Source organism: Monopterus albus, unplaced genomic scaffold, assembly GCF_001952655.1.
Source record: "Monopterus albus unplaced genomic scaffold, M_albus_1.0 scaffold214.1, whole genome shotgun sequence".
Classification (NCBI taxonomy): domain Eukaryota; kingdom Metazoa; phylum Chordata; class Actinopteri; order Synbranchiformes; family Synbranchidae; genus Monopterus; species Monopterus albus.
In genome coordinates, this window is record NW_018128094.1 from 592,527 (window position 1) to 613,106 (window position 20,580).

The window sequence follows — 20,580 nt, forward strand, 5'->3', positions numbered from 1 at the left end:
GTGTTTTTGTAGAGTTGGTGCTCCACCCCCCCCCCCCCACCCACCTTGTTGGCCTTGCTGTCTTCCACAGTGTCTTTGGAGATGGTGTGTGTGATCTCTGGACAGAGGATGAGCAGGATGATCTGCAGTGGCCACACAGCTGCCTTTCTCTTTGCGCTCTCTGCAAAGCTGTCCACCAGATCAAACAACTTCTCCGCAGCTTCTGAACACACAACAGCATCCGTACCCAAAGTTAAACAAAGCAACTTCACTTTCAGAAATTCTCATGGAGTGTTTCCACATTCGTGTTAAACTGATGTTTAAGTGTCATTAACAAATATGAAACTGTACTGCCTACATTTCATAATACAATATCTACTGACAAGCACCTTCATGTCAAGACATTTGGAAGGTAACTCTTTACACATTACCACACAATGGTGACATGGTTTTAAAGATCAAACCAAGGCTGATGTCAACTGGGATGGATTCTTTACTTCAACTAAGTCTGAAGTCACAGGTTGCAAGTAGATTCGTATACTGTCAGGACATACAGTAAATGGAAAGCCTGATTCTGGTCACACTCAATCATGTGTAGCTGAACAAAAGCTTCTTGCTTGTTGCCAGAGAAAACCCAGTACTGCTCCTCTTCTACCGGTGAAAACAGTGTGAGCAGATGTGACAGAGAAGAGGCAGTGCTGGTGATACAACCAACTAGTATGTTAGTAGTTTACTGCTCGAGCAAACAGTGGTGTGCTCATTCATCGACCAGGACTGGTCTAAACTGGCCTGGACCGTCAGTGATCTATGTGGGGACTGGAATCAAAGTTTCATTATCATCCCAGAAAAAGGATGCTTCTGGTCACACCAATGAAATGTGGGCTTTTACGTCACTGGTGTAGACAAAAGTTGCATATGCAACTATGGTTCTGTGAATTTAAAAAAAAAGTTCATACCAGCTTATCTATGAACATGTTTTCATCAAATATACAGAAAATGTACTATTAAACTAGCTGTGTTTCTCATCTTAAAATATAGATCTCACAGATAAATAATCTTTAAACTAGCCCTTTAAAGTACATATGCTTAATCATCAAAACTGGCTTGTAAAATGTCTGTGGAGTTCTAATACTCTTCAGAAAAACAAACTGATTCACATCAAACCACTGGCAGAATGTGAGACTTCACAATGGACTGAATCTTTGCTCAAATAATCCACTCAAATGTAAAGAGTGACTGAAAGGTTAGACTCCATTCATACCTGCCATATCTGCCTGTGGCCGCTGGTAGAGCATGGTGAACTCGTCGGGGTAATTCTCCACCCAGTTCCAAAATGCCTGCAGAGTGACAACAGTTGAAGCAGAACAAAAACATGCACACAGATACAACTATTGTGACTGTACAATGACCCCACGAAACCCCTGCTCTCTGGACCACACCCCTGCAAAAACATGAGGGTTTTTACCCATTATAGGAACCTATTGAAACATGTTGAGCCAAGTAATGCTCGTCATGGATTCTGCTTTTGTTTTGCCCTCAGACCCCCCTCAGGAAGGAGCACTAAAATCAAGTTCAAGGACTTCACTTGCTGGTTTAGAAGCACAACAGGGACTTCAGTGAATGGGCCGCGAACAAAGTGGTGAAGACATCGCATTTCTGCAAGTCTGTGTTCTGCAAGGCTGTGCCCTGCTTGTTCTGCAGCTGTCTGATAAACTGCTGGGGCCTCTATGATGCTCCTGATGTTAATACACAACAGTGCTGTTTGATGGTGGGTGTTTTAACAATGGGCTTGCGTTTTGTTGCACATGGTGCAGCGGGCTGACAGTTCACCGTGTTTCACACAGCACAACACTCTCGTTGAGGGTTGTCAGATAAACTGACTGCGCTGCAAAATTTGCAAATGTTCCGGTTCCAAGTTGGCTTGGTTTGTGGAGACAACGAATCACAGGCAGTACTATTGTTGCACCTCAACGTTTTCCCAAAAATAGTGATGTTAAGAAATGCCAACATTAAAATAATGAACTTAACCCAAGCATGATCAATATTTATTTAGGCCTGTCAAAATCAAATTCTAGACATTTGAGAGTTTTAAGAATTGGCACAGACCCTAAATACTACCCAACAGTCAGTTGTAACAGTTATTTAAATGTCAGAGTTTTAAAGTCTGGAAAGAACAAATACCTTTTCTAAACTGTTGATGACTGCTAGCTGGGCAGGCTTCTTCAGAGCTCTGAACTTCAGTACAGTTTCTGAAAGAAAGCAAACAATACAATCAACACAGACCTCAAACACAGGTTCTACCTCCTTTTCAAGGTCTTCAGCAATTATTTTACATCTAACAGATCAGGAATCTTTACGCCAACAACATATGAGGAAGAACTGGCCCGATACAGCCCTAACAACTGATGGGTTTGTTTACCCAATGCTGACCAGCTCTTATAAACAAGACAGTTACATCTAAGGTGTGTGACAGTTGCAGTGGTATTGGGAATGCATGAGTCAGACCACCAGAACCAGTGTTGTTTCTATTCAAGTTCTTGTAAGCCAGTAAGAACATAAGCAGCAGACCTTGCAGAAGCCTCTTCAGTTTGGAGCAGTCCACATTGATGTACTGCATCAACTCTATGTCATGAACATCCACGTTGTCCTCGGAGCACACCGTCAGCTCCTGGAGCCTGAGCAGATGCATGCAAGCACACATGAGTCCTGCTGCACTGGGTGCAGCAAAAAAAAAAAACTAAAACTAAACTAGTCATCATAAAAGTTGATAAAACCACTGATCTAGTGATGTTAGGGCAGATGCAGGCGACTCAGCACAGTATCAACCTTTCTAAGCATAAGTATTGCTGCAAGATGTTTCACCACAATAAATCCCCAATGACACTTCATTACATCACACCATCAGAAGTGTCATGCTAGTTTTGAATGTTAAATGCACCTCCCATTCTGCCACAGTCATTTTAAACATGCAACATCTGCTTGTTAAATCCTTGTTACTATATTTGTATGAGTGGTGTGAATCTAAGATCATGATGAAACTGTCACAGTACAAGCAGTCTTGATGATTTGATAATTATCATTTTGTCCACTAAAGCTTGTATTATGAAAATTGACAACAGTTAAACAGCTTACTTTTCTGGATTCTTCAGAAATTCTAACACGCTCATTAAAATACTCAAAGTGATGAGGTCAGAACATTAGTTTTATTGCAGAGAAATGAAATGAGAGGGGGAGGGTCACTAATATATTAAACTGTCTGGGGCTGTGTTCACTGCTCTACTGTCCAGTTTGACTTCTAATTTCATACTTTATATTTCTGTTTTTCACTTTGCTCACTCTATAACAAGTTAGTTAATACCAATGCAAACTGATCAGCAGTAAATAGCAGACACCCTACTTATAAATGCTGAAGGTTTGTTGATACTTGTTAGTGAGTCCCCTCGGGTTCATGGTCCTTTGAGAGTTTGGACTCTGTTTACTACATGATTCTTTTAAAGTGTGACCTGGGTCGTATGTGACTGTGAGTCCCAAGATGGGTTTTGGTGCCAGTTTTAGTCTAAAGTGTTAGATTTATAAATACATATTTATAATATAAATTTGAATTTACTCTTGACAAATAATTAAGTATTTATAAATCAGTTCCCAAAACATTCAGGCAGCAGCTTTTCCGTTTTACAGTCCCTTTTTTATTAAAATAATCCTGGTAAAGTGGATTCCATCACTCATTTGATGCTATATTCAAATAGGATAAAATGTAATCAAACTCCAACTCTGTTTTCAAACTGCAAAATTAATTACAATTGCTGTTTGGTAAAGGATGCGTTCACACAGCACAGTGAACCCTGATCTTTGCAAGATCCTTAGTGCTGTAGCCTACGTCTTATGTTTCAAAATTCTCTAGTAATTTCTTTAAGTCAGCTTGCCCCTGTGCATTATGGACACAATATTATTAATGTTAAATGTTTATAAAAGAGAAGCATTAATGCTATTTCTTTAAAACAGTAACTGTGCACTTGTGCCCCTAAAAATAGATGTTAGCGTAGAGCCCTGGACTTGCTGACAGACTGGCTCCGGTAAGACAACTACCTGGTGGAGATGCGACTGAAGACAGCGTTGAAGTTGTTGCAGCTCAGAGAGAAGAGCACGGCTGAGGCTGAGGCCCGGAGCTCAGCAGCGTGCTGGTGGCCCTCGCGGTATGTATGGATGAAATGGCAAATCTCTGGCAGCAGCTGTTTGACTAGCATGGTCTCATCTAGGCGCAAGCAGTCCTTAGATTGCTGAGGAGGACAGAGAGGACAAAGACCATCAGGAAAAAAGTCATAGGAACAGTTCCAAAGGATGGTAGATTTGTCGCTGAATGGCGCACTGATGCAAATAATGGCCACAAAAGACTGCACTTTCTCAGTGCCTGTCAGGGGTCCATCAACATCCTACATCACAACAACTTCCTCAACAGTATTCAGTGAAATTGAGTGTTTGTACTGTCAGTCAGCAGTCACCTAAACATTAAATCAAGATAACCATACGTTACTCTCAAGATATATTAACCACAGGTAGCCATGAGAGCTGTCCCCCTAAATGCTGATGATTCAGTTAGAAAGCCCCTCAGTCGACTCTGTCAGTCCAGTTACTGCAAACCAGGAGAGAGGATTTTAGAGCTACACTGTGACCAGAACACACTCCACACACTTTTACTTTTGAAGTAAAAAATAGAGTATGCCTAAAAATGGAGATTTATCTGCAGTTATGTGAAATTTTAAATGACAAAAGTGGATTGCTCAGTAAAAACTGGTGGGTCCGGCCACTTTAACCATAGCAACAGCACTAACTACTTTGCACTACTGTACATTACCCTAACTCTGGTGACTAAAGCCAGGCAGACGACACTGTGCGAATGTCACTGATCCTGTACCGCGACTTCACTGTTCACACTCAGGGCTCCAGACTGCAAGTGATCATCGCATTTTGCGACCAAATTTATATAAGGTGCGACTGAATTTTTTTCAAAGGCCACAGTGGATGCGACTGCAGAATAAACGGGTTGTGCGAACCATAGCTCTCACTGTAGAAATGTGGACAGACGTAACAATCTACCTGATACTGTCACCGCAATGTTTTTCTGCAGCTCTGTCACTCGCCCCATCTCACAGGGCAGAGACCTCCAATCTATCAAATGTGTCAGTCCACAGTGACTCTGATACAAGCACATCATCTCTGGGCCACTTTTTTACACTTTGTGTCCATTTGAAGTGTAATCTCCACAGACAGCTGATCAATCAGGTAGGTCACCTGTTACCCTGTTTATGTTGGAAACCTTTTACTTGAATCTCTTCTGATGGATCAGGCTCCTGGTGTCACTGTGAGCTTTCTGATTTTACTTCACCCGTCCTTTGTAGCAAGATGGGGAAATAATAAAATTAATAAATCCATACATATAAACACTACTGATTTCTTGCTGATGAGCCTACAAGAAGACTTTTTTGTCCGGTACATTTCTGCTGTCAGTCAGCCTGATCAAGACCATGCTGTCCTCCTGCTGACAGATGGCTGTTCTGACGAGAGACGCTGAATGGAGGTCAAAGTCAGTGTGGACTGAATAGATCAAACGCTTCCATCGTGCATATGCGTTGCTCTCACCTAGTGAGGTCCCAGTTTGATGTTAGTGGCTGAAACCCACTGGCATTAGCAGTCGAGTGAGGGAGCTGAGCTGTGCATGAAGTCCAACACAGACATCGCCAAAGAACAGAAATTCTTCTTCAGAAGAAAAATGGGCTACAAATAGAGATACAACAGCCTAATCATCAACATCAGTGTCCTTATTATCATCATGTTGGCTGCTATAGGCTACAGAGCACTAAAGTGACTACATAAAAAGAGGTGCAAACTTGTTCCAGAAATTTTTTCCATTTCCACTGAATGTTTAAATGGGACCTCCAAGAAGGTGCGTTCACTACAATACCCAAAAAGTTCTATTCAGACAAGGTGGCCGCAACCTCAGATGTCAATCAGAAGAAAAGCAGTGTTACTTCTACCCATTTTAGTTTGTACAGCTGACAAACAGCAGTAATGTGCTGTCTGTATTTCTCCTGCTGCTGTCAATCATGACACCGTTCTGATGGCACATTGTACACTGTGGTGCTGCCAGAGATCAATTAGCCTCATCTGCAGACACTATATACAGACTATAGCCTTGTTTCAATTGATTCTGTCCACAAAATGTGACATCCCGTCTGTGTCATGTTGCTGTCTTTGTACTCGCAGAAGCACGTTTAACTTTGGACCGTGGACCTGCTAAAGCAACTGTGTTAAAGAGAGAAACACACTGGTTTGAACACAGCATCTATGGTAAGTGCAATAATACATGTTAATGTCGAGATGTCCTGATGTCTTTGATTAGATTTTGACAAAGTACAGCCTTGTTATAATTTCAGATTCTGTATTAGCAGACAGACAATAATGCAACACTGGTTTGTAAGAATATAATATCCTTATAAGTCTCGTGACAGAGGTTGCACCAATACTGGCCAGACCACGTGCCATCTAATGACTCGAACAATATTTGGACAAACAGTATTATAGAAATGGGAAAGTACTAGGATCAATTCAGAACCACAGCCTTATGCACTAATACAGAAAGGGACCTGGCCTCCATTTGACACTAAGTGCTAATAACAAAAACCTGGACGGGAAGCTGAGAGCAGTTCCCATCAGATGCTAGACTCCTACCAAACTCCTGCAAATGTAATCTGGGCCTGCTGACTCACAGAGGAACCTCCCAGAGACAAAGAGCTGTGATTGATGGAGGGGTAAGTACATTAACAGAGGTTTGAGTCAGAGTGAGCACAAACACAGCAGCAGAGATACTCAGTTATTTCTGGGTTTGATTTAAAAGAAATGCAGAAAGATGGGAGGAAACAACCAACACCGCAGCATTTCTCAAATCTAAGACGACTAAGAGAGCAGGGTGTCGAGAGGGGGACACTCACCCCGGCCAAGCACTTCTCCAGTGTGTCCAGGATGATGAGCTGGGAGAGGTAGAGGTTCTTCTCAGAAGTTTCTCCAAAAATCCGCTGTGAAGACAACCACAGAACAGACAAGTACATATGACCACATAGCATTAGGAAACCTCAGCACTGATGTTGTCATATTACTGATTAGGATCAATTCCACCTCATTATAGTGTTGCATCTCAATGCACGCTCCTATATTCTCATTTGACAAAACCACTTATTACTGACTGCCTTAACTGACCAAAGCTAAACATTTAAGTTAAGCTTGTTGGTCAGGGAGGGATTGGAGGGACTGGCTTAGAGTTTGTTTTTGGTCAGGTACAGCCAGAGCCTAAGGACAGCTGCCTATACAGTTGCCAAGTTGATGCAACAAGGTTAGCGTGCGTCATGTTGTCAACTGATGTCCTAATGTGGATACCACCTCCTTTGAACAAGCTACTCTACTGGAATTCCTAACATCCTCTAAACTGGATCTGAACTTATCAGAACTTATTTTCTTTTGGAAAGTGTAAATAGTTCCACTCTGTACTTTTGTTTAGGAGGACTGAAAAAAAAATCAGTTTTATCAGATTTTGCATTTTTATACAAAGGTGCAAAGACTTCAGCTCTGAGTAGTGCAACACACGTAAAACTGAACAGCATGAGTTACCAAGTCTGACAATAATAAACAATGGATGAAGAAAAAAAACCCATTCACCATGTTATTGACATTTTTAAGGATGTTGGTGAGGCCACTGATGACAAGGGAGAACTTGTACTTGGAGATGTTGATCAGACATTCCTTGTTGTGCTCTGTGCTGACTTTGGTGTGGGTGTTCTGGTGTACAACTTTAATAGGAAGCTAAAGGAAAAGACACAGAAAGAGGAGAATGACATATAGGACCATAATACAATCAAGATCACCTTATAATGTACTGTGTTTGACAGACTGTATATAAAAGACTGGCTGACAGCTCCCAAAAGTGAAGCCACCAGGAGTCGACTGCCCCCTTGTGGCTGGTTGCAGTATAGGTCATAAACCCCACCCCCTCCATGTCAGTGGATGCTGCATGAGTCAAATTAAAAACTCAAAGTACAAATCAAATTTTGAGTGAGTTTCCTTACAAACTAAAGGAGCATCACCTGCTTGGAATACAACTATTTCTGATGGTTTTGAAAAGGTCTTAATAATTCTGTGATAACTTTCTGGGACCAGTGGTGTGTTATCTGACACAAATGCAGGGGTGACAATATTTTTGGCCATGACTGTATTTCACCCAACAGTCACCCACTGTATCAGGTCAAAAAAACTGGACTTTCGATTGAAAGTCTTAAGACAGGAAGTCAATACACCCCCATATTCCATCATGAATTCAGACTGTCACACCATCACATGCACATTAATACACAATGTAAAACAGGCCATGCCTCTGTTTGCAGTCCAGTGCAGCACAGCGCTATCAGTGAACTCTTTGTTTCACACAGCCAGGCCTAGCCATTCCTCTAAAAGGTCACACATACACTCACTGCCCAGTTTATTAGGCACACCTAGTCTAATCCAAAAGTCCTGGATACAAGTTGGTGTTCAAACTGTTTCAGAGATGTTGGTTCAACTGTACAGTCATTTTGGAGGATGCTGTTGATGTTGAACCATATACTGTTATACCGACATGTGTTTCAAATATTTTGTGTAGTGAAAATAACAGAAATGCAGCACAGTTCAACAGCAACACAAACTGTGTCCTCCAGAATGACCACAAAGTTGAATCAACACCTCCCTGAGCACCATCACCTTCACTGAATTAGTTTTAGCTAGGTTGACAAAATGACAACCGAGTCTATCTTGCCCATATACTGTATGCTATTCACCTCAGCTGAAGGATGCATGTACATTTGTGGCATGCACACTTATCTGACATAAAAGCATGGACTCCTGCCGAGGCCATGAGTGTATATATATAAAGCTTTGAGCTCAAAAACACAAATGTATGTGGCTGAGCTGGGCAATGTAGGCATAATCATAACTGTTTTCATATTATAAAAATTGTGAGAAGCAGTTGAAAGCTCCAGAAAAAGCTAGCAAGTGGACCTTGAGTTGAAAATATAGAGGTTGTGAGCCTACTAGCAGAGATAGGTTTCTTTAAATACTGGGAGCAACATTTGACAAGCTCCATCCGTTATGCATTAGCCATCAGCATTCATGCTTCCCAATATTGCTCAATACTGTCTGGAAAATGCTTAATTATGGTCAGAGAAGGCCGTCCTCAGAGGCTAAGCCCCTCCAAGGTGCAGACTGTATGTTGAGAGAATGCCCGACTGTGGCCAGAACATAACCACATAGATACAGGCTACCTAGAACATGCAGTGGGTTAGCCAGTTAACTTTGGATTTATTCAGGCTAAATCCTCAGTAATCAATGTGCCATAGTAAACCAACGTGTTTCAAAGGACCAACAACTAGGGATGCACAATAAATCGTTCTGTGAGTGTGATTTAGATCCCCGATTTAGATTTCAGTCTCATGTGACAAGGATTCTGCTGTGTTTGCAATAGCAGTAAGATCTCTTGCACCAAACCAAATGCTCCCTTTTCCTTACAAAGCTGCAACCCATTATCATCTCTAGGTGCATTAGAGCAACACATCAAATTGGCAGTGTTTCATTCTTGGTATGGTCTTTACAGCAATTTGATCCAGTGCCTTCATTTATCAGGTAATTTGGTGAATTAGCCAAAAACGGATATTCTGGAAGATTTGAACCACACTGCCCTTCATGATGCACCTCCTCTAATCAGCTCACGGTAGCAGTTTTTTCTTTCACTTTTCCTTCCTAAACGCTTAACACTGATATAAAGGCACTTGGTCAAGATTAGAGAAAAAACTAAATGTGATAATAATAATGTGTTCAACCCTGCAGTACATGTTATATTATCACTTTACTGCATTAACATGGTAAGCACAGCTGTAACATTTAATCAAATAATTAACTAGCTGTACCACAAAAAGAAACTATTTAGATAAATTGGTAATCGTTTTGAGTCATTTCTTAAGAAAAATAAAAACCAAAACTGTCAGGATTCAGCTTCTCCAGTGTGATATGCTGGCTCCTCTCGTCTTTTACTATAATAAACCCAACACTTTGGGGTTTTCGACTGTTGTTTGGATTAAACATCCATTTGGACTGTAGGAAACAGACATTTTTCACTGTTTTCTCACATTTTATAGAAAAAAAAACAATCAAATTAATAATGTAATAAATAAATAAATAAAAATCTGCCAATTAGTTGCAGCCCTAGTGCTAACCATCACAGGTGTGAGCAGAGATATGGATTCATCTGCATGTATAAGGTTGAAATTAAAAATGCTGGACTTGGGCCTGATCCCAATCCTGTGGATCGGACTAGGATACCACTATTATTTAAAGCAGGGGTCCCCAGCTCCTAGCCCATGGATCATTTAATACCGGGCTGAAAGAAAAAAAATTCTGTGGTTAAAATTATAGTTATTTTTGTTTCATTAGTCTTCTGGATCTTATTTTGAAAAACAACTGTTTCCACCCTCACCTCACTATTGCACTTGACTCTGGCACGCCATTTCACACATCAGCGACAAAAGCTAACCCTTGAGAAAAACAAATGAGCCAAAAACAAAAGTCCACTGGAGAGCTTTTTCGGAAGGAACGAGTAAACATTGGGACAGCAGAAGGGTCACAGACTGTCAGCAAAAAGAAAGCTGCATTTAAATGAAAATACCACAATTCCTACCCAAGTTACGGGTTCATCGCAACAGGTGATACACAAGCGCCGCATAAGAGCTCCTGCATAATTTGCGGTGACCGACAAGCTAATGAAGCCATGAAACCCTCAAAAATGCTCCACCACATTGAGACAAAACACCCTGAGTTAAATGACAAGCCCTTGGAATTTTTTGAAAGAAAAAAACCTTAACATGAACGACAAAAACAGTTAATGAAGGCCACCACTTCAACAAACGTGTCTGCGCTGAAAACATCATTCTTAATTACGGAGTAGACTGGATATACGGAACACAATTCGAGTGTCACCGTCTCCCATCACGCCCAGATGGGACCATCTAGTTGGAGGGAAACAAACCCAAGGCTCCCACTGACTCTGCATTACGGTGAGTTGATATTATAGTGTAGATTTATTGTAATTGCCTATTATAAATTGTAATTGTTGCCTTCGGATTACATACTATGAAGTGACAAAGGTTTTGGTTATTGGAACCCCCGTGCCTCTACCCGGTCCGCGGAAAAATTTTCATGCATGAAACCGGTCCGTGGTACAAAAAAGGTTGGGGGCTCCTGATTTAAAGTAACTGACTGGCTCATGAGTCAGTTTAATGGGCTCATCAGTTTTTTTAAGCAGTGGGTGACTTTACATTCCTCAGCTTGTGTCAGGAACACTCATGTCCCTTACTGACATCATTTGGCTATGACAGAGTTGGCAGTGAGGACATAAACAGGAAGTAGGCCACATCTCTGCACTCCTTTCTCTATTCTGGATCTGTATTTCTCATTGTATCTATGAGCAATGCACTGTATTTCACTTCTGTGCATTTCAACTTATTCCTCCAGTTTTCTGCTTGCAGTTATACACTGATCAGCCATAACATGATGACCACCTGCCTAATACTGTTTACATAGGAGTCAATGTGGTAGCTGGTTGACACTCGTGTCATTCTGCATCTCACTGTTCATCTTCTGTGAATCTATTTGCTTCCACAGTTCTACTGTCAGGAAGAGCACAGATGTGTCTACAATTCAGTGAAAACTTATGTAAAAGGAGTGAAACTGTGGTCGTGAGGATGAGTTAGAGAGAATGTTTTAGACCAGTCCAACTGCCTCACTACTCTAGGTGTGATATCACCACTACAGCCCCTGACTCTTTCTCTTCATAGAGACCAATGGACAGTATTTCTCACTTTCAACCATTTTAACAAAGATTCAAATACATTTTAATCTTTTGAAAAGTACAAATGGAAGTTAAAAGTTTAATCTACAGTAGATCAACCTCATCATCAGTGAGCCATGGGCGTCCATGACCCTGTCTCCAGTTCACCATTTGTCCTTCCTTAGACACTGTTGGTAGGTACTAACCACTGCAGACCAACAACACCCACCGTACCTTGGCCAAGAGTGGGAGTTATGTTTTTGCTGCCGTTTGTTTGACTGCTTGCTTATTTGTTAACAGCATAACTCAAAAAGTAATGAATCATTTTCAGTGAATTTTTGTAGAGACAGGTTTTGGCCCACAGAGCAACTGATTACATTTTGGTGCTGATCTGTCACCTAATCTGAATACAGGGTTTTTCTAAAAGATTATTCAACATTGTGAGTGTAGCAGAGGTTGACTGTACATGAGCCCCCGTGTGGTCAAGGTGCACGGCTACACCACTGAGCACTGGTGTGAAGATGAGGGCAGATAAGTGTAGTGTGATTTATGTACATCTATGAAGAACTGCTAGTACACGCTGTTACATTAGTCTGCATGGGACATTTATTTAGCTCTTTGTGGCATGTACTATTTTCTCATGTCAGTGTACTATGTAAAGCTAATCTGTTTACGCTGTGGCTTGTTCATGATGCTAAAGCTAGCTGTTATGTTGCTACAATCTGGGATTTATTCCAGAAAGCAGGTTAGGTTTGTTCAAGGTGAAATGAGGGAAACCCTGGTTTTTCTGTTTCAGAAACTGAGCTCTACTGTATGCAGCAACACCTGGGCAAATCTGATGGCAGAGATTTTGAGCCAGATTCAAAGCTGCTATCATTTTCACCTGTAGGACTGGCATTATGCCACTGCATTACGTTTTGATGTATTTTCAGGCAATGAAGTAACCACTTAGATTGAAAATATGTGGTCAGTCTATCCGAGTAACACTAATTTAGAATTTGTTCCAGTGTTTTCTGAGATGTGAGTGCTCGTTATCTGACCAAGCTAGCACAGTTAGCATGCAGCTGCATCTAGTTCAGAGCAGAGCAGTCTGTCAGCAAGGGTGCCAGTGCTCCAGCTGCACATTATAGCTCTGTTTCTACTGTCGGAACCTAACAATCGCTACAACCCGTGCTTCCATTAACCATTACCCTGCGTAACCTGTCTGGTTGTCGTGGCTGAAGTCGCTGATCATCAGAGGCTTATGGCTGTGGCCAATGTAGGTCATAGGTGTAGCCGCTATACCATCCTACTTTGCTTTTCCAGTGTAATTTTCAGTGTCAGTCTATTTAGAGGAGACACACACTCACAGAAATGTGACATCTTCAAAGCTCTGCCCATGGTCCATTCACTGAAGCCCCTGTTTTAATAGGGCTGCATGATTTGTTCTCTCCCGCAACACTGCGCTGCCTGCCCTGTACACCTAGCGCCAAATAGCAGTGAGGCAGAAATAAATCACTTTGTGGTTATTAGTTAGCGCAGCTTAGTGAGGAAAAGGTAGCATTTAGTTTGATGCAAGCAATCTCACTGCTATTGCAAACACGGCAGAATCATTGTCATATGAGACTGAGATTGCACAGGGATCCAAATAACACTCACAAAACAATTCATCGTTCAGCCCTATGTTTTACCCCTAAACCAACAAGTGAATGTTTGTCACGTCTATCGTTTTTCTTGAATAATTTTTAAACTAATAATGATATCAGCATCATTCCAAATGCCAGCAGTAGGTATTCATGATGAAGCTATCATATTATGAAGGCCAAAGTATCAGGGGAATATTGCTTTTATGGTATTATGGGGAAACAGACTTGCCCCTTGGCAGAGGTCTGCACTCTGAGTGCTGTCTAGTTACTTATTAAAACATCAGAAAATAGTGGGAAAACATCACTTAAAATAATTTAGAACACAAGGTAAGGTCATCACATGTGCAAGCAATGGTACAAACTTCAAATTATTTAATTTACTAGAATACAAGCAGCAGCTAATTATTATATTCGAGAAGCTGAAGGAATGAGATTTGTTGTTTTTAAAATTTCTCTAACAAACTGATTATCAAAACTTTTGCTGATACATTTTCTGTCAATTGACTAATCAATCAGGCTAATTATTGCAGTTCTACTCAATATTAACAAATGTTAAAAGACTGAGACCAGATCCACATCTGACTGACATTTTAATACCAAGCCAGACACCACCATACACCAGGCTGGTGTATCTAGACCAAAAAGTAATGTCCCACACTACCCCACTAATCAAGCACAACCGTTTCCTAAAACACCATAACGTAAGCAAATGAAGTGGACATCAGCAAGTCAGCGCAAGCTCATATTTCTCAAGTGGTCTAGCACTCTATAGCACTGCTTCTGGTAAGCAGCTACAGTCTACCTTCAGTATTTCAGGTTGTTCAATTACTCATTCCCCAGCACATCCAACAATATTAGTTTAAAAAAAAAAAGCTGAAAAAACACTATGCTAAATTCTCATTAACTGACAGTGGTGATGCAGAAAACAAAAACATCATATGTTAGCAGGTCATGAGCTCACCATATCAAATAACTCCTCTACTGTTATTGCTGTAGTTATTTCTCTAGATGATGTTCAGGTAGTTAACAAAGGGAAACATATTTTAGCACCAATAATAAACTGCATGCTTACTGAGAGAGAAACTAAAGGCTTTTGTTGGGCTTAGGGTAGCAATGACCAAGATGTGGGTATAACACCTAAAGCCACTTTTCATCTGACTGCAGTAATCCAAGCTGAGCTGCTAAAACCCCAGCTACAATCCATGATCTGTGGTAACTAATACCAGAAGCAAAGACTTAAGGGACTGGACAAAGCCAAATTACTTTAAAATGGCAAACACTGCTGAATATACTAAACACAGATTGGCTGTCAGATTTCCATTTAAACAGCAAACATACAAACAGACTGGGGTGGCAGAGAGGTCAACATTACCACAATGTGCCTTTTATTGAATGTAACGTTTCTTAAACAGTTTGGCCATTTTTACAACAAATCTTGCTGATTTATCAGAATTAAAAGTTAGCAACTAGTAAGTGTGAATGAGTAGACTGAATGAAGGCATGTCAATGGTAGCTATAAAGAAAAATTCACCTGCCATATGAAGCAGACAACCTGACAGTGGTAATTAGAAGATAGCAGCTATAGCAGACAGAGCAGCATTCCTTACGTCTGTAATTTAATTCGTTCATATAAATGCAGCATGTTAAGCATAGACAGCTAAAAGACCCTTCGGCTCACACAGGTTACCACATCGAAAGAGACACAAAACGACTACAAACGCTGCGTCGTTTGTGGCCGTTTTGTCTCTTTAACTGAGCCGCGGGACTCTGACACAAGAACCCGCAAAGACTTATTAATACAAAGCCTCTGGCCGAGAGGTCACGGACACGCTGGGCCTGTGCCCGGTAGGCCGGTTCGGTTATCCATCCATGGTGCTAACCCAGTCACATCTTATTTGTTTACATTAGACGGCTAGGCCTGCGAATGTTAGCTGCAATGAAAGAACACGTTAGCTATTCACACAGACGCGTGTGTGCAGGCTGCAACATCTCTAACATGTTGTTGTATTGTAAATTGTTTAGCAGTCGACCGGCTCGCTCGGAAACTGAGCGCCTGGACAAAAGGGGGATAAATGTGCTGATAGAAGGTAGAAACGGTGGTGCTAGCTAGAAAGACCTCATCAGTGTTTTACAGTTGGGACAAACAGTACCGACACATTTCATCGAAGAAAATGCTCCTGACGTGAAAACGCTCCGTGCATCCGTTTTTAAAAAGGACCTGTTCTAAACAGACGTGCCGTTTACCGGACTGCTGGGCCCTCAAGACTACCACAGCTTGCTACACCCATCCCCTGAATCAGCCCATCTTACCTGCTCATCAAATCTAGTAATCACGGCCTGGACCCACTCCACGGGTTTGTGAGCCGCCATGACCGGGCGGAGGGACACCGCAGCGCTGTGCTGCTTAATCCGAGGTGTGAGGCCGGAGCTGACACGCTTATTTCTGAATGAAAATCTGCCCTCAAACGATGGAAGAGGAGCACAGGGGCGAGTATTTTTCCCTTTCTGTGGGATTCACCATGCCAGCGCCATGACACACCACCGGAAGTCTTCTTCAGAAAAACTGATGGGAGGTGTTGGAAACAAGTTAAGGGTCAAGTCCGCTGCAGTTGTATAGACCACTTCCTGGTACAATCTTCAACTTGACGACTGTTACTGACGAAATGCTTGTTCACTCAATAAATAACACGAGAGTGGTCAGATGATCACGTTATTTTAAAGTAACTAGAAATTCGGTTTCTGTTTTTTCTGTATTTATAGGTCACTGTGTAGTTTACAGCACTCTACATCTGCTTGCAAGGCTATTAAAACTGTAAAGTGGGCGTTTAAATACCTGGACTCACAGTGATAACCCCACTGTGCGCCGATTAGAGTTTCAGCTCAATTTCAGCACGTTCTTAATGATTTATTTTGAAATATAGTTTGTTTACTTCCGCTACTACTGTAGAAAATTGTCCGATCGTTTGGCGCGCATGCGCCAAGTTAGGTCAGGCCTGTCAGTGTTTTCAGTCCTAAGAATGATTTTATTCTTTTCGTTAATCATTCTAAACGCGTTTATAAATGGAGACGTTTATCAGTCATCATCATTTTGTTATTATAGACCCGTTAGTGTCAGTTTTACTTCAGTCACATGGCACATTGCAGTGAGTAGATTTTAGCAAATGGACAGTATTTTTTGTTGCATTTTCGGAATTTGGGGACATGTTTGACATAATGTAATGCACAAATGGGCCACTGAGAAGCTGGAAGCTCAAATAAACCAGCAGGCAGTGAATCTAGTGCATAAGAGGCAGGGATCCAGCTACAGTCATTGTTATACGAACTTAATTTCTTTAAACCTGAATTTCTGGCCTTTTGGTGGCAGTAGAAAAAGTTGCAAAATACAACACTAACATATTATTGTTTAAAAAGTCACAATGTTGAATGTGTTAGCCAATAGAGACCTATTTACACATCTAGCATACAGAGGGCAACATTAGCAGTTAATTGGTGATGTTCAGTTTCTGTTTGCTCAGTTTTTGGGCAGTCTGGACTCCAGTATGTCTAATATCCTGAGCTCATTGGTTTTACTAGCCACCAAACATCTGTTAGTTTATTCAGTAATTTACAGTCTAATCATATGGTGTCTTTATTTCCAGTACATTTTATCTCGCTTCATGGTAGTTTAAATGCTGTTTATAACCCTATCCCCATGTTGTCAGGGATACACTTAAGAAAACAGCCACATTTAAAAATATGTAAAATAATCAGAGTCAACCTAAAAACAACAACAAATGTAATTGTAAAAAATAAACTCTTGGTCACATCATTACATTCCCAGAAACAACAGTGAAATCTTGACTTGTGTCCTCAGTTCTAGCTACAGCTCTATGGATGTCTGTTCAGTGGGATGCAAAATCAAAATGCAAAGTTTATTTATATAGCACCTTTCTAACCCCAGGTCACAAAGTGCTTCACAGTAAAATAAAAACAAAAGAATAAGCTAAAACAAGAGCAACACATAAATAACAAAAACTGTGTAAAGACATGAACAAAGCAGACAACATCACAATAACAAAGTACACAGACAAACAAATGCTTTAGTCTGTACCAACATAAAACACCTGCCTGACTAAGTTTTAAGAAGTGACTGAAAAACAGCCAGATTGGGAGCAGACCTAATGACTGGTTGTAAGCTATTCCAGTCTTGAAGCCACAACCACAAAGGCCTGATGCCCACTGTGTTTAAATCTGGACATCTAGAAGCAGCTGACTGGATGCCCTTAGAGATCTTCCTGGTGTGTGAACATGCAAGACCTCTGAGATATACAAGGGTGCCAAACCATGCAGCACTTTGAAAACAAATGTTAAAAAAAGTTTTAAATGAATCCTGTCATGAACAGGAAGCCAATAAAGTAAGGCCAAAACAGGGGTTATATGCTCATGTTTACATATATTTGTCAACAGAGGAGCTGTGTTTATCACCTATTAAAGGTGGACAGTGTGCTGCAGGACGGATGGAGAATCATTCCCAGACTAGTGAAAAGAAGAACAGCAGCTCTATACAGTACCAGTGTGATTACTTTGTAAAAAGGATTAACTGAGGTCTGTAACCTAATCACCTGATTATGGTGACTAATATAAAGTCTAATCTATATGACATTGCAAACTACTGTACATAGAAAACTGCATGAGTCTAGTAATATTCTCTGTTTTCCTTTGTGTGCAGACTCCAACCTACACTGAATGTCTCCTACTAACCAGTGCTGTATCAGAGCCTGATGTGTCTTCTTCCTCTGTGCCGTGTAGCTTTGCTGTTAGACACATGTGCACTGACATGTTTCTTCATTACCACATACACTGTCATTTACTCTGTCTTATACAAACCTTCCGACCTGCCACAATTACTAATTAAAGTAGAGTAATCCACCACTTATATCCCCAGCAAATTCACTTTTTCTTTTGATTGACAAAAACTACAGTGATCTGCTCTTTTAGGAAATTATTAAGGCTTTTTTTTTTTTTAGTTTTCTGAACTGCTAAACCACCAAACCCCATTCTCAGAACTGCCAATACTCATTTATCGAAGGCATCATTCTTTTTGCAGGATTCGGATTCAAACCCCAGCTGACCTGGGGCCTTTCTGTGCAGTCTGCATGTTCTCCCTGTGCCTGTGTGGGCTCTTTGGCTTCCTCCCACAGTTCAAAGACATGCAGCTTAGGTTGACTGGCGACTATAGGAGTGAGTGTGGGTGTGTGTGTGTGTGGTTGTCCATCTCTTAGTGTCAGCCCTGTGATAGACTGGCGACCTGTCCAGGGTGGACCCTGCCTCTCACCCAATTTCAGCTGGGATTGCAAAACTCGAAACACATTCTCGCACGCAAACAGTTTGCGCTGATACATGATGGTAACCACAAGTGGCACAGTATATCTTACACACTCCAACTCAAAATTGTTCACAATTGTTGCTAATGGTGTGGACACAAACTGCTTCACTCATTCATACACTGCTGATATGAACGATACTCACATTCCATATGTATGATTGTCTTTTATTTACCATTTGTTTTCAATAACTATCTTAAACTGTCATTAAACCTGGTTTCGACTCCCTTTTATGTCACGTTTTTGTAGATCTATATTTTCAGTAGAAACTAGCAGAAACCTTAGTTGTATCTAAACTATATGTGCCCAACCTTTTCTAATGGTTAATATACACAGTATTAACATCCGTGTGTTAAGATTTGAACACTCCTACCACCACTTAATCCCCATCTCCACAATACAACTCACATGAATGTAACTGAATAATAGCAAGCAACGCAGACACCAGTTTTCATCACAGTGGTCTTAACCATTAATATCTACGGCATCAGAAAAAGATGAAGAAACCAAAATATTTTAAAAATCATTTATTGAACTGAAATAATACAGTTGCAAATCTGTTAAGGCACATTGCTACATCTGCACAGATGAAGACATTCAGGTGTGTTTCAACAAACTTAACTTAAGAGAACAAACTATAATGACATTCAACAGAATCCTTAAGCACTGAAGCCAGGAGAAACAGAATCCTTCTAAAACACATTTCATACCGATACTGTGGGTGTGTATGCTGTCCAGAGAATGAGACATGTCTGAGTCCAAGCTCATGTTGTACTGACTTAAAATATTACAACCAAAAAAAAAAAAAACCTGGTAGAGACCAATCACCTGTTTAGACTTTTTAAACACTTCTGGTCAAATTTGGCTGACTGTGCACAAATCCTCTGGTATGCATCCCAACTGCATCATTTTCTAAGACATCAACATGAATCCATCTGCTGCTCTAAAATGACCAGGCCATCTTTCGTCATCTGAAGGCACCAAGGAACAACAGTTTGTCTGCTCAGCTGGATTTCTTCTGTCTGCCGCTTTGACCAAACATATGCACTCTGGAGAAGGCTTTCTGGAGAAGGCTTTCATTAAAACCAATCAGTCACTACAGGGGGAATGCTGTCATATGATGGGGGGTAATCCTTTGGGTATAGCTACTGTCAGTCCGTCAAAGCCCAGCCACTTTGAGAGCTCATGTCACTTTTGTAGAATGTCTATTCGATAGCATCTGGCCTAGTGGCCACATAGACAAACACCACGATGAGCAGCACCACTACTGCCAGTGTAGGCAGGACTACCGTGGCCACCTGCTTCCGGGCATCCTGCATGGCCTGTTTTCGCTCCTTCTTGTCCTTGGATGTTTCTTTCTTGGGTTTGCCTTTGAGCTGCCTCATGGCGTTTCTGTTTGCTCCACGTCTTCACTGTGCTCACAAGAACCTGACAGACACAAAAACATAGCAGAACCAATTAGCTTTCATGTTGTAGACAGCTGCGCAGTGACTTCCTGGAAACACACTGGAGGTCAGAATTCAACATTTTGATATTCTTTTCCTGAAAACTGACTTATCCTGCAGTATTACCAAACAAATACCAAGAAAAAAAAAAAAACCCCACAGGTGTTGGTGATGCAGGGCCAAGGCTCTTTATCTTTCCTTGCAACAGTGTATCCACCTGCCGTTCAAGGTCAAACTGATGTCCAAAGGGATCTGATGATTACAAATGG

The 20,580-nt window shown here is 41.1% G+C and overlaps 1 protein-coding gene and 1 long non-coding RNA gene across 5 annotated transcripts in view; one reads left to right on the forward strand and one right to left on the reverse strand.

Annotated features, from left to right (window-relative positions):
• Positions 1 to 16,953, reverse strand: part of LOC109971049 (neurofibromin) — an 87,886-nt gene extending 70,933 nt beyond the window's left edge. For 2 of the 4 annotated variants that reach the window (XM_020619068.1, XM_020619067.1), the window contains exons 1-8: positions 15,814 to 16,951; positions 7,687 to 7,830; positions 6,966 to 7,049; positions 4,066 to 4,256; positions 2,548 to 2,654; positions 2,161 to 2,228; positions 1,241 to 1,316; positions 45 to 202 (exon numbers count right to left, since the gene is read on the reverse strand). In XM_020619068.1, the coding sequence (XP_020474724.1) occupies positions 45 to 202; positions 1,241 to 1,316; positions 2,161 to 2,228; positions 2,548 to 2,654; positions 4,066 to 4,256; positions 6,966 to 7,049; positions 7,687 to 7,830; positions 15,814 to 15,873 (888 nt within the window). In that variant the 5' untranslated portion in view covers positions 15,874 to 16,951. Of the gene's footprint in view, positions 1 to 44; positions 203 to 1,240; positions 1,317 to 2,160; positions 2,229 to 2,547; positions 2,655 to 4,065; positions 4,257 to 6,965; positions 7,050 to 7,686; positions 7,831 to 15,813 lie in introns of all 4 variants that reach the window. The other 2 variants (XM_020619069.1, XM_020619070.1) reach the window with 2 other exon arrangements.
• LOC109971055 (uncharacterized) lies at positions 10,535 to 18,603 on the forward strand. The gene is made up of 3 exons (XR_002276490.1): positions 10,535 to 11,105; positions 17,950 to 18,087; positions 18,212 to 18,603. It is a non-coding gene; the product is annotated as an uncharacterized LOC109971055 (long non-coding RNA).
• The last annotated feature ends 1,977 nt before the right edge of the window (positions 18,604 to 20,580 follow it).